Raw genomic sequence first — 14,832 nt, forward strand, 5'->3', positions numbered from 1 at the left:
GAGGCTGCTGGCGTTACGTAAACCACCCGTGTGTATCTTTTCAGGAAGCGTAATTTGTATTGGGTTGCTCCTTTAACTGGAAATTGGCTTCACTCTTTCCGGTTTGAATCCACAAGCAGGTTGGTTTTTTCCCTTAAATAATTTCACAATTATGTTATTTTGTAGGACTCAAAACCAACTGCAACTAATCTAGTGACTCTTGGTAAAAAGATATAAATACTATTGGTTTTAGTAAAAAAGAAAACCTAGATTGCATTGACTTTAATCTATTACTGTAAATAATCATACATTCTAAGTACAGTGTGTAGATAGTCTGGAAGTGAGAGGAAAGAGTAAATACATCAGTGACTTAAGAATTATTAAAAAAAAAAAAAGAATTAATACCTAAGCTCACCTTTGAATTAAAAGTTGTATCGTCTAAGAAGTTTCTTTAAAAAAAACCTATCTTGAAAAATCCTTGTAAAAAAATGGAGAAAAATCTGTGTGATTTCCCCTGATGACTTATCTTCTAGATATTACAAAGTGACTTCTCCTGAAATGCCAACTTAGCTGCTTTCCGATGCTACCTCCTGCCATCATGAACTAGACAGAGGCTCCTATGATCCCAGTCTGTTATGTGATTTATCCTTTTCCTTCTTTAAACCACTTGCTCAGCTGCAGAATTGACAGGTTCACATTTATCTTTATAATTGAACACCATCCTTTGGGATGTTGGGGTTCTCCCTCCCCCCAAATGGCTTCTCTTTGCAGGAGGCAGTGGTGGAGGGTTACACACCTCCTTGTTATAATGAGAATTTTGACCACAGAGTAAGGATTTCATGAGCAGAAAAGGTGTGAGCAGAAAAACCTATATATAGTTTGTAAATTCACCCCAGTAAACAAACTAATCCTGTAAATTAGGCTTGAGCCTCTGTGGTTGAACTCCACCAGTCACTCCACAAAAGATGAAAACGTGTGTTTCATTGAAGACTTTGAATCCTGGAAAACCTTCATGGCATTAATACCTTCTTGGGTGATGTGTCGGAATCTCAAGATCACAGTTGCATTTGGATTTGGGGTTTATTAATCAGGTCGCTTAAGGGCCAGGGACTATCTCCAGAAGGGTTACCTGCAATGCAAGTGAGAAAGCTGTATGCTGCTGGGGTTTTTTTTCCCTTCCTCCTCGCTGTAATAGTCAGAATTGAAACCACATATCCCAGTGAATGATCTTATTTAATATCTTTGAGCATTCTGTCTTCCCATTTAAATATCAGCAAATTTTCAGGAGCTACCCATAATCAGCTCCCAGCCAAGAACTGACTTGCTTTGAACAATGGAGGGAAAGCTTTGAGTCAGAGGACAGCACATGCTCCAATCTCTTCATAAATGGTAGCTCTTAACCCACGGTGGCATCTCGAGTGACCTAGTGATAGGAAAGTGATTGTTACAATAATGAAGGCACAAGCATTTCAAATCCAGCAGCTGTGTGGGAGAAAGAGTCATCATCTCCTCCCTCTGGGATTTGTTGTTACCTGCTATTGAGTCCCCCGCAGTCCTGTGTGCAACAGCCCGAAATCCTATTCTATCCTGTGCCAATCTTGCTGTCTCTGACACACGTACCCCCATGACCCCAGTCACTGAATCAATCCACCTCATAGAGGATCTTTCCCTCCTGCGCTGTCTGTCTCTCCACCCTCCCAAGTTATGATGTCCCTCTCCAAGGACCTGTCCCTCCTTGCAGCATGTCCAGAGTATGTCAGACAGAGCCTCAGAATCTTTGCCTCCAGGGAGCAGCCTGGTTTAACCCTCTCTCGGAGGAATCTATTTGATTTCTTGGCAGAGCATGGTACATTCAATACTCTTCTCCAGCACCACAGCTCAAAGGCATCAATTCTCCTTCTATCCTCTTTGGTCATTGTCCAACTCTCTGATGCATAGCAAGTGATTGCAAAGACTGTAGCCTCGATCAGGCACACCTTAGTCTCCAGACTGACATCGTTGCTCCTCTGGACTCTGGTGGAGAGGTCCCGGATAGCAGACTTTGCCCGTTGTAATTAATTTTTTTGGTTTCCTGACTGCTGGTACCAGGAGTGTTGACTGCTGGGTGATTGACTGTCTCAGAAAGGCCTCAGAAGGGTCAGCTAAGAGTTCCACTTCAGTGGTACACAACCATACAACGGCAGCAAAAATCAATACATACAATTATGTGTTTTCTTTGAGGAAATGTGTTTTTCGCTTCCACAGGAGTCTGAGTGAAATCCATTGTCCTGGCCTCCATAACCTGTGTGTGAAGATCCTCTCCACCTTTGCTCTCTCTGTGTCTGTCTGTCTGCCATCTTCCCCACACCCTTCTTCCTCCCTGTCCGTCCTCAACCTTGTCTTTCTCTTTCTAAGCTTGTTAAGTTTCTCCTCAGTCCTCAGGGCAGATCTTTTCATCCGTAAAACAGTTCTGCAAGGTAGACAACACTTGAGGCGTTTTGCAAAAGAAGTAGACCTCAAGAACTTAAATATATTTTATGAAAGCTGTTAGCTCACAGGTGCGCTTGCCTTCAGGAAATACAGGCTTGTTCATCTCTGTAGCCTTTGACAAAAGCCGTAGTCAAAAAATAATGCCTCCTCTATTGAGAGTGACTGCTCTTAGATTTCTAAAATGCACCAGGTACTTTTCAGTCTTCCTGTTCATTAAAAACAAAGGAGGAAGATTATAGAGAGGAATATATTTCCCCTCTTGGGATGGATTTAGTTGAGGAAGGAGCAAAGACCCCCAGTCATGCAAGTAACGCTCTTATCTGTAAGGGCCAAGAGAAGCTGGAGGCTTGCACGATTATAATATTTCTTATCAAACTCTGTGCGGACACTTCCCATATAAGGAAGGTAAGCCTGTTTCTGAAAGTGTGACCTTCTTCCCAGAACTGTCAAAAGCTGACATCAGCTTCCACCTTCGCAAAATTTATGCTGCTGCTTTCACCGCGCCAATGAGGAATCCTTTCTCTGTCGCCTTACCAGTAGCTGAATCCAAGGCAGCCTGCCTCTGTGCAGTATTAAATAAAAGCCGTTCCTCTTTCTTTTAAATTTGAGATGCTTGGGTCATGCCCGCTGTCTTCTCTGACTCTTGTCTAGATACTTCACAGAAGAAAAAAAAAAAAGAGTCCTAACAAGGATTGGACCTGATATATGTAATTGTGACCAGGTGAAGGAGGAAAACATTTGAGAAGAGTTTTATTAAGAGCCCCTTTGGTATTGCTCTTTCAAAAGTCAGTTACTTTTCAGGGGTGGAGTCTTGGTCCATCTTATCTCCCAGGAACAGATGCTGTTAGTGGGGTCCAGCCCCAGGCCTTGGGGATTGCAGAGAAACGTCTTACCTCTAGGCCCCCAGACCTCCCTAGTTTCAGTATGAGGGAGACATTTTTACATTTTCATATTGTTTAACACTCATGGTGAAAGCCCCATAACACTGCTCTTCCATTCTGTCTCTCAACTTAAGGTTTTCAGTTATTTTTTTTTTTTTAAAAAAACCCTACTACTATTTCGAAATATAATTCACGTTGAGGTTTTTGTTCTAATTTAAATATTTCTGTTTTCTGTTTCTTTTCATAATAGCCAGTAGATGTAGTCCCATGGAAATTTATTCCTTAAATTTTGTTTATTTGTATTTTATTATTGTGTGTGTGTGTGTGTACCGTCAAATCAGATCTGACGGGTACAGCAGGAGATTGTTCCTCCTTCTCCAGCAGAGCATCTGGTGGATTCGAACCGTGCACCTCTTGGATAAATTTATTCCTTATATGCTGAACTTGCTAAGTGATTGGGGTTTTTTTACCTAATAGAAAAAAAAAATAAACGTGGTTGTGAAATCTTTGCAATAGCTACTCTCCTCTCTACATCTCACCTTCCTTACATTGCTTCTTTCTGTTATTTTCATCTGTATTTTTTCTGTTTTACTATGGTGGGGTTTCCCTCCACACACACACTTTATCCCTTTTATTTTTTTTTTTTTGCATAGTAATCAAACTAGATGTTGTGAATTTTCTTTTGCTTTTTGTATTCCACTTCATGATTGATGGTTTTAATGTTCAACCTCCTGATTTCCACTGTGTTGTACAGCTGTAACCGTTCCTGCTCTTTTCCAAATCTTTGTGGCTAACTTAAAATGAACGCGTGCATCTCCAGGAGTGATGTTCTGTCTTCTTGCTACATATTATATGGTGCTCTGTCTTCTTGCTACATATTATATAAAGACATTGACTTTTATTTGATGTTTCTTTCAAGTGGAATCAATTAAGATGATGTCTTTTTGTGGCTGTCTTTTTCCATTTTGTGTAGTATATTCATGCTTAATCCATGTCCTGGTACATGTAAGATTTTCATTCTTTTAATGAGCAAATCATGCATTTTCTTTTTCTTTTTTTAAATTATTATTTGTGTGTGTGTGTGTGTGTGTGTACCGTCAAATCGGATCTGACTGGTCCAGGAGGAGATTGCCCCTCCTTCTCCAGCAGAGCACCTGGTGGATTTGAACCACGCACCTCTAGGATTGCAGTGCAAAATCATGCATTATCTTGATGCATGCGTGGGGTCAAGGCTGACCCCACCTCTGCAATGTCTTTGACATTGTAGACTGCCTGCTCGCCACAGATTCTAGGTCTGGATTTTAAAGGACAACATGTTGGTTTTCAGTTAAATGCTCAAGCGTTCTTAAGCGCCTCAGTGCAAGCTTTCCGGTCATGGGGTAATTTTTTTCTGACGCTTTGAAGAAACAGGACACTTTGCCACAAAGCCTGAACCCTTTGTTGCAATCGTACTATTGTTTCTGGTTCTTTTTCTTTTCTTTTTTTCTCATATTTTTTCTTTTTCTTTCCTAACCCTAAACCTAATCCTAATCATAACCTTAACCTTAACCCCAAGCCTAAACGTAACCCTAACTTTAACCTTAACCCTAACCCTTATTTTAACCTTAACCTTAGCTCTAAGCCTAACCCTAATGCTACGCATAAACTTAACCCTAAGCTGAAACGTAAACTTAACCCTATGCCACAGCCTCACCCTAACCCTAACTCCAACCCTCTGGTGCTTGATAGGAGCTTTTCTTCTAGGAAGGAGCGGGTCTCCCATGGTGTGTTGCTTTGCATTTCTCTCTTGTCCAGTGGTGCCTTCATGGTATGACATAGCGCTGATGGTGTGAAGGTACACCGTTCAAATTCACCTGCCTCTCCATTTGAGGTACATGGATAATCTCCTCCTATGTCATTTTTCTGCTTCTGGAAAACCCTATAAGGACTCAGTTCTGGGTACATTTTGACTCATCAGTATTGATAAGGAAAGACTCTCTCTTCTGCTGGTTGGAATCCACCAGGTGCTTCTTAGCAGGATGGGAGTTTCTTATGCTGTTCTTGGTTTTTGAAGTCGCATGGAAGGTGCACTCTGAGTCAGTCGCGTTTGTAACAGCAAAAAGGGGACATAATGGTGATTTCACACAGCATCTCTTTCTGGGTTTCTTTTGACTCTTGGTACGTTTTTGTGAAAGGCTATTAGTCATTTTAAAAATGGTTGCTTTGTATGTTGGAAAGCAGAGGGGGAAAAGTAGGGAAAGGGATGTGGATATTTCAAAGAATTCCTAGCACACTGCTTCAGAGAAGAAGATAGGCAGTTTCACTCCACTCTTTGAAACCCGGAGTGAAGGTCAGATGTGAAGTGTGTTCCTACTTACTGGCGTATGACAGCGACAACAGTTTAGTTGCTCACATAATCTCTCTCCCTCCTGTCCACTCACCACCGACTCTCCGCTCACCCTGAAGCACATTCTCAGCGGGATTCAGTCCCCGGAGAGAAGATAGTCCCTTTTTATGAACTATCTAGTGGATTAGCAAAAGCAGAGAGGCAACACTTGGGTTCACACATCAACTCCTTGCAACCAACTTTGCTCAGCACTCCCTGAACTCACTGAAAGAAAGTCCCTCTCCAGCAACTGCAGTGTGCAGATGCATGCATTTTCTTAAAAAGCGAGGGTAGATCCTTTTTTTAATTGTTATTATAAAAAGAAAAATAAAATAGGATTATTAGGGGGAACAAAGGAAGTCACATAATTGTGTCTCCCAGGATGTTCTGTTAGGTGCTGTTGAGTCGAGTGCGATTCCTAGGGACCCTCTGAGCTAAAGATCTGAAGCCTGTTTATCCTCACACTTCCTGACACACAAGAGCCCACTGCGGCAGTCACCATGCTCAGTCCACCTGGTCGAACGTCTTCCTCTTCTTTGCAGACCCTCCACCCTTCCCAGCATCATGTCCCCTCTCCAAGGAAGTTTCCCCCAACTCGTTTATTTTCAAAAGTCACAAGATAGGAGAATGATGTTCTTCCAGATTCTCCAGCAGAATTCTGAAATTTAAATCTCGACATTTGTTCCACCGAATTTTCAGTCCTGTGTGACCTTTTCTGAAGCAAACCCCTGCCTAGGTCTGACAGGCCAAACAGATTCTGTTTTATAACTAAACCCCTATGTGCAAAGTTTTGGCCTGAAGGTTTTGGTCTTGCACGGCGTCCCAGCACAGTAACTGCTGTTGTCTGTGCGCCAGAATGTAGATGTGTGGGACTCTGTCCTTGAAGTGTGTCCACAGCAAAATGCTATCTGTGTATCTCTGTACCTTTGAAAGTTTTCAGCAGTACACTGCTTGAGCAAGTGGCCCAGCACCTGGGTTGTTGTTGTTGTTCTTGTTGTTGTTATGTGCCGTCGAGTCGTTTGCGACTCATAGCGACCCTATGCACAACAGCCCTAAACCCTGCTCTATCCTGCGCCAACCGCACCGCCTCTGACACACCCATCCCGATTACCCCAGTCACCGAATCAATCCACCTCATAGAGGGCCTTCCTCTCCTGCGCCGTCCCTTCACCCTCCCAATCATGATGTCCCTCTCCAGGGACCCGTCCCTCCTTGCAACGTGTCCAAAGTATGTCAGATGAAGCCCCAGAATCCTTGCCTCCAAGGAGCAGCCTGGTTTAATCCTCTCCAAGATGAATCTGTTTGTTTTCCTGGCAGTCCATGGTACATTCAGTACCCTTCTCCAGTACCACAGCTCAAAAGCATCCACTCTCCTTCTGTCCTCCCTAGTCATTGTCCAACTCTCTGATGCATAACAAGTGATTGCAAAGACCATGGCCTGTATCAGGCGCACCTTAGTCTCCAGAGAGACACCGTTGCTCCTGAGTACTTTAGAGAGGTCCCTAACAGCAGACTTTCCCATCGCGATATGCTTTTTTATTTCCTGACTGCTGGTGCCAAGAGTGTTGACTGTGGAGCCGAGCAAACGGAAGCTGTGAACAATCTCAATCTCTTCACCATCCATCCTGACGCTGCCAATTGGTCCAGTGGTGAGAATCTGTGGGACAAGTGAAAATATAAAAACCTCCTGACCACAGCAAAAGTCCGTGATCCTGCCTTGTACCTGGGACCCCCGCTACACAGCTAATCAAAGACCTCACCTGTAACCCTGTGGCTTCTGTGTCTTGATTCATTGGGTATCAAACAAGTCTGTCTTCAGACTCACATGCATGTGGACCTAGACCTGCAACCATCCAGGACTTGCGTCCTTTCCACAGCCTTTTCTCACTCAGGGATTCTTACGCTTTCTTATAATTATTATAAAAGAAATGACTTTTCAGCGGCATTGTTCTCAATAAGTCTGTCATCCCCTTCAGAATGTGTGTGTGTGTGTGTGTGTGTGTGTGTGTGTGCACGCCATCCAGTTGGATCTGACTGGGACAGGAAGATTCCAGCAGAGATCTGTTGATAGTCTTTTTTTTTTTAATTTTTATTAATTGTATTACACAGGCTCTCATTTCCACATTCACTTTTCTGACATGGACTGTATCCACAGATTTAGCTGCCAGAAGCCGTCCAACGTCTTATAAGGATGAGTCTTGAGTAGATAAATTGTTGTTCAAATCCCAGCATCCAAATAGCACAATTGGTGGCACTGTGTACTTCATCCCTCATTTTTTTATTTATCTTTTATTTTTTATTTTCTTATTGTGTGTGAGCGTGTGTGTGTGTCTCCAACCGGTATATGAACAGATTGCCCCTTCTTCTCCAGCAGAGCACCTAGTGGATTTGAACTGCTGACTTTTGGGATTACAGCAAAGCCTCTGACTGCCACTAGGCCACCAGTGTTGTACGTGCTTCATTTTAGAAGCAGGAATGGCGTCCACTTCTCTGGAAACTCTTGCCAACTTTGATGAACGATAACCTAAATGGTAAACAGTAGTTGTAGGAAGGCTTCAGACCTTTATAGAGTTCCTATGCGTTGTACTTGACGGCAATGCGTAGTAACAACATAGCCCTCTTTGTCTCTGTTAACACTTTTCAGAAAGAACACGTTGTATAGCAGAGCAGGGAGGATGGGCTGTATTGTTTCTTACACAAGTAGATGAATATATATATTTTTTTTTTGTTCCATTGGTATTACTGAGAACTAAACTGCAGGAAAGCATTGAGCAGGCTGTCCAGGGAAAAGCGATTCCCCAGTCTCTGTGGCATAAGCTTCTCCATCTCTCTGTCCCTCTGTTGTTAGAAGCAGCCTGTCCCTCCCCCTCTCTGTCGTTAGAACAAGCCTGTCCCGGAGCTGTGTGCCAAATGCACCTGAGCTCTGGTGTCACCAACCACCCGACCACGGTCGTGACAAGAAACTCAAGGGGTTTCTTGGTGAAGAGCAGGTGAGGGACGAAGTCGGCGAAAATGAGAGTCTGCACACCAGGATGATGTAGAGAGCTCTGATTTATTATGCTAAAAGCTTGCTTTTTACACATTTAAACTTGTTTAAACTTGACTTATAGCCAACATTTTGTGATTACAAAGCTCACATAAGATTTTAACTAGAAAAAACAAAAAGAAAGTATTTTCTATTACTAAATAATAGCATCAGCTATTAAACATTCTTTGAACAAGAAACACAGTGACCTTATGTTGGTCATCTGCTAGACAATGGTTAATGGTTTACATTTCACTTCCTTTCCTCTCCTACTTTGCGTCACTGTATTTTAGCCACCTTTGTTTTTGCCTTTGTACTCATATTTGTACTGTACCTAACAAATCTTAACATCTGTTTTCCTACACTCTGGACCATTCCTATGTTTATCAATAGCTTTTGCAACTTGTTTCATAAGATTTTAATTTGTTTCTGTTTGGCAATGTGCACTAGGGCGTACGACTTCCTTTAACTTGTTTTTGCCAAGTTAACTTGTAATATTCAATTCTTTTTCCTTGGAATACAAAACGTCTGTATAAGGAAGAGGTACTGGTGTTGGAGTTGGCAGGACATATGGTCCTTTATAAGTACTTTCTTCCCACCACCTGTTATTTATCTGGTAATATTTCCTATTTCTTGAAGAGACCTTTACTTTTAGAGAAGTTTGTCTTTTGAGTCTTTTCTTAAACCTCTCTGTTTTATTCTCATTAACTATGACTTTCTGCTGTTGAAACTAGTCTAAACTTTCTCCTAATATACAATTACATTACTAAATATGAGTTGCAAGTATCACAAAAGAAGAATTAGATACATACTCAAAGATCATAATCAAAATTATACTTTTAAGAACAATCTCAATTTCTTTTATATTTTCATCTTGTATGTTATCATTTCCAGGAACATCAAATGGTTCCTGATTAAGGACTTTAGTTAAATCTTTATCCCAGGTCTGGTGGAGTTCCCCTGATTTTTCCCCAGAAACTCCCATTCTTATCCTAGAAGCAACTTAATTTCCAGAGGTTTTCCCGGGATTACGAAGACCCATCTGTAACAAATATCCAGGCATCAGCCCACTCACAAGCACAGGGCTTGCAAGATTCCCTCTTATGCTATCCTTGAGGTCAGAGACCCCGTACAGGCACGGACGACCCATTTTGTCACACAGGCGTCGTGGCCAGAGAGGACAGCGAGGCGGGTGTGGCACTCTGGGAGGCTCAAACCGGTTCAACCTCAATTGCAAATCCAGTCAGTGACAAATTAACAGATTAGCTTTTTTTGGAAGGAATTCTTGCCCCTGACTCAGAACAGACTCATCGCTGGCCTTTCCTTCCTTGTATTTCCAGGACTTGAATCACACAAGAGGACAGTGTGTCTGTTTTGCCTTCAGCGTTGCTAAAGGAATTAACCACCCGTCACCCACCCTCTCTCCCAAAGCCAAGGCCTTTGGGTGAAGCAGCTCAAATGTACATGGTCACAGGCAGCGGAAAGGAAACCAAAGAAAGATCTTTGTGTCCCTGCTCACTCAGCCGTATTCCACCTGTAATTGTCTCTTTCAGGCCTTCGGTGTGGCCCAGCAGAACGCATCCAGTCCAGGCCGCTGGGCATCCAGGCGGACCATCTTGGTCTGTCTGTCCAGGCCAAGCATTTACAGCCCTTCCAGCACCGTGAAGCAAGTGTGGACCAAGTAGTGTCTAACTACCTGCCCATCGTCCAGTGCTGTTCCGTTCCTCGGAACGCTCTTCCTGAAGGGAATTCTCACGATTGGAGACAACTTCCTATTTCTCTTCGATCTGTAGAAGGTGGAGCGAGGAGATGGTGAGTTCTAAAGATCTTTCCAACCCAAAGTGGGGAGGCGTGGCGTTGAAGCTATGGGGAGGCAGGGACCTGCTTCAGAACCGTGTCTAAGAGGTTCCCTCATTTCCTGCAGCCCTGGCCCTCTACCCCTTCTCTGTGTGAATTTTCAAGGTGGGCATGGCTGGGATCACGGTTCTTATTCACCCACAGACCTGGCGTCGTGATCACCCCATCCTGGCGGACCTTGGTATTGTCACCTAACCGGGCATGTGGTTCAAAGTCAGCAGTAGTCTGTGGTAGAAAGATGCCAACATCTCTCCTTCCTTTCGATTTACTCCATTTAGAATCCTGCTAATTATTCGACACCCTTGGCCCCCAGCAGTTAGGAAATCAGAGATTGTAGTAGGTACATCTGCTGTCCCAGATGGCAAGTAGCAGTGTCCGTCTAGAGACTTAAGGTGCACCGTATCCAAGCCGTGGTCTTTGCAGTTACTTGCTATGCATCAGAGAGCTGGATAGTGACTAAAGAAGAAGAAGGAAAAAAAGAATTGATGCCTTTGGGGTGTGGTGCTGGAGAAGAGTTTGGAACATGTCATGGACCGCCCAGAACATAATTCAGGTCTGTCTTGGAGAGGCTGAAACCCGTTTGTTCTCCTAGGAGACTAGGATTCTGTAGCTCCCTGTCACATCCTTGGGGCCCTTGGAGTTGTGATATTGGAGATGCCTACAGACTGTCCCACCACGGACACACACACACAGCTCGGACAAAAGTCAACAGAATACACCTTCGAGGCAGCTATGGTGAGATTTCATCTCGCACACTTTGAGGATGTGGTGCGGAGGGGTCAGTGCTTGGAAGAAGACATGATGCTGGTGGAAGATTTGTAAAAGAAAGAAGACCTTACAGAAGATGAAATGACACAGTGAATTGACCAGTGGATTCCAGCGTATTGGAGAAGATGCAGAGGACAGACAAGGTCCACATGTGGTTTTCCTTGGGTCGCTGGGAGTTGTAAGTCACCCGAATGACCTCTTAATAACAACATGAGTGCTAGTCCTTATTCTCCCTGCAGCCGCACCTGCTCAGCTCTCCTCATTTGCCTCCAGGTGGGAACCAGCTCGTGGCTGCCAATGCCGCAGCTTCCAGTCACTGTAAAGGAGAAAGTCTGTCTTCTTGCCCTGGCGTGTCCCTGGCCGGACTCAGTTCTCTGAAGAGGCTGAGCCTTCTGGATCCGTGGGACTATGCTTGTCTTGCCAGGTGTCCCTCAAATGGTCAGCTTTTCATTTTCTGTGCTGTGGCGTAGACTGTGGTCTAAACCGGATGGGAACTTTGCCCTGTCATGCAGCTTGCCCTAAGGTCAAGTTCAGGATGTGTTTTTTTTGTGGGGGGAAGACGTGCTCCCTGCTGATAGCATACCCAAAAAAATATATCAAAGTAAGTTGCACCATCTTGCCTCCAAGGGGACACTTCTTCCAAGAGAGACTTAACTTGCATCTTTTGGCATTCTGGGACATTTTCACTACACGTTTTCAGCACCACAGTTCAAAGACATTCATTCTTCTTCTGTCTTCCTTCTTATCCATTTACTCAACGTTTAGATACCTGTGACGCATCTGAAATAGTAGAACCAGTCAAATTTTTTATTTTCTTGGTGAGTCTTTGCTTTTTTTCTGTCTGTGGGATTAGGGCATCTGAACAGAAATAGACAGTTGTCACGTCTTTGAGAATTTCAGTGGCTTTTAGTTCCTTATGGCTGTGTGTGGGGCTTGTAATACAGTATTCAATTGGAGCAGTCAAAACCAACAGTGTTATCTGGTTCTCGTTCACGAAAGAAGGCCTTTCATCTCTGTTCATTTAGAATTTATTCACTGTGGCTTTTCTGTCCGTGCTTTTATAATATTAAGGAATGATTTCTTTCATCCAATTTTTGAGATTCCCCCTCCCCATTCTTTGGCTAGGACAGCAAAAAGAGGCGATTTATTGTGCGCGTTCCATCCAGCCACAGCTAAGCAGAGTTCGTCTAGAATATAAAATTGGACTGCGTGCTCCTGGAATTTCCTTCGCTTTTGAATTATCATGAACACCTCTGAGAGAGAGGTCCACATTCCTCCTTAAGAAGGAGGTCCTTTCTTGATCTCCTGCCCTGGATTTAATGATATCACCGTGCATTTTTAAGAATGCTCTTCAAGAAAGGGTGGTGACTTTTTTCCCAAAAGCTCTTCTAGACCAATTAAGTGGGTTTTTTGGTGCTTTATTGATGAGAAGATTTTACGGTTTGGTTTTCTCATGGTAAAACCCTTCTTTGTAAATTTTATAGCAATCCTAGTGGATGGAGAGTTTTTATGTCCTTATATGAGGATAGATATTCTTAACAACTCTTTTTAATTTATTTTTTTCCTTTTTTGATCTTCTTAACATTTTTTTAAGTTGCTAGTGTGCATACTTATTTATTTTATATATTTTTATTACATTTTATTAATTTTAATGAACATTTACAGAGATTTGGGGTTTTCATTCATTCATTGCTGCACTATTTTCTCTAATCCTCCTCCCAAGTTAGTTCTTCTTTTTTTCTCCCCCTTGAAAGTCTGTTTTAATTGTGCAGTTGCCACAGTGCTTGTCAAAGCCAGTTCTGATTAATCTCCTTTGTCAGTGTGTCCTTTGCCATTCCCTATCACTAACAATTCTTTTTTTTAATGACTTTTCTTTTTTAAAGAAAGACGTGAGTAAATAGTTTCCTGAGTCAAATAACAACATTGTGTTTCTTTTCCCTCTGACATATATAGTATACAATGTTTCAGGAGTTACAAAGCCAAACAAGCCAGCCAAACTAAAGCATCCCAGTGTTTAGATCATAGTTTTGGATACAATGCTATTGATTCTGAATGATGCTCTATTATGCACTTACTGCAAGGAAGAAACATTCATTAAAAAAAAAATTTAAAAATACAGTTACCAAACTGTAACACTGATTGTGCTCTGCTGAAGATCCAATTCCTATGTACAAAGGACCTAAGCAGAGGATTTTTGAAGACCAATGTGTTCTTGCTGCTCCAAGAATTAACAGCTGTCATCTTTGATTTTTCCTAGCTGTTCTAGAATAAGGAGTGGTCCCTTTTTTCTTTTTATCTGATGGCTTGATGTAGGAATAAACAGGTGCCGCCGGAACACTCTGCATCCGGATTTTCTGCCATCATTTAGGGCTTGGCTTCTGTGACTTGAATCTTTGCAGTGACACGTAGGTGAGACGGAGTCGGGTCGCTGCTTGAGGAGGAGTCAAAACTGATTGGAAGGATCTTATCATCTTTGTGACGATCGTAACAACAGCTTCTTGTCTAGGAGCCAGTTTGTCATTGAGACACTGGTTGGCTTGTTCTGCTTCTTGCTTCATTTTCTCCCCCCCTGCAGTGTGATCATCTAAGCAAAACTGCTTCTCTATTTCTTTTGCTGTTCGCGATTACAGGTTATTCCAGGACGTGGGAGATTGTAAATGTTCATTATTATTTACAACCTATTTCCGTCTGTGATAATGCTTTTGTGCTGATTCCGAACGTGTTGGGTGTTTTAGGGAACGTTGCTCCTTGAGGATCTGATGGTGGTCTTTACCCAGGAAGAGTGGCCTCTGCTGTCTCTTCCCCAGAAGAAACTCTACATGGATATGATGTTGGAAACTTTGGAAAACCTAGACTCCATAGGTAAAAAAAATGACTTTGTATATTTTTTTAAATCCTTTTAAAGCACAAAATAATTTGACTTGCAAACTTGGCTTTGGTATGTCAGCTGAGGAATGGAAATGAAACGTTGACTAAAACTCACCTAATCCTGGTATTCGTTGCACTCAGATATACAGAATTCCACACCCCTGGCATGCTTTTTTCTTTGCACAAGAACCCACCTTGTGATGTGCCCTGTAACCATTATCTTTTGAAGCCCGTTTTCTCTATAGAGTGGGTTGCATTTCTCTCAACCAAGTGGGTAGTTGTTGCTCCTGGGGACTCAAGTTCACAGGTCATTGCACTTTTCCACTGTAGGAATCATCTCAGGGAGACCGCTTTCTGTATTGGACATGACATTTGTGTTGCGTGAGTTACCATTGTCCTCTAACCCCTGGCCCAGAAAACGCACTTCTGTCCTCACCTTTGTCTGATCTCCTGGAGATGCCACCTAGTGAAGAGTTTTTTGTTTGTTTGTTTGTTTTTTAAATTATTATTAAATTTTATTAGTTTTAGTGAACATTTACAGAGATTTTGGGTTCTCATTCATTCATTGTTGCACTGTTTTCTCTACCCTCCTCCCCAGTTCGTTCTTCTTCCCCGCCATC

General features: G+C 42.7%; 1 protein-coding gene across 1 annotated transcript in view; it reads left to right on the forward strand.

Annotated features, from left to right (window-relative positions):
• The window catches only part of LOC102845704 (zinc finger protein 429-like), a 29,860-nt gene extending 19,089 nt beyond the window's left edge, over nucleotides 1-10,771 (forward strand). Inside the window, exons 3-4 of the mRNA XM_006902844.1 lie at nucleotides 10,273-10,400; nucleotides 10,682-10,771. Of these exons, the coding sequence (XP_006902906.1) occupies nucleotides 10,273-10,400; nucleotides 10,682-10,771 (218 nt within the window). The remainder of the gene's footprint in view (nucleotides 1-10,272; nucleotides 10,401-10,681) is intronic.
• The last annotated feature ends 4,061 nt before the right edge of the window (nucleotides 10,772-14,832 follow it).

This window comes from Elephantulus edwardii, unplaced genomic scaffold, assembly GCF_000299155.1.
Source record: "Elephantulus edwardii isolate Elephantulus edwardi_28Jun2011 unplaced genomic scaffold, EleEdw1.0 scaffold00462, whole genome shotgun sequence".
NCBI lineage: Eukaryota > Metazoa > Chordata > Mammalia > Macroscelidea > Macroscelididae > Elephantulus > Elephantulus edwardii.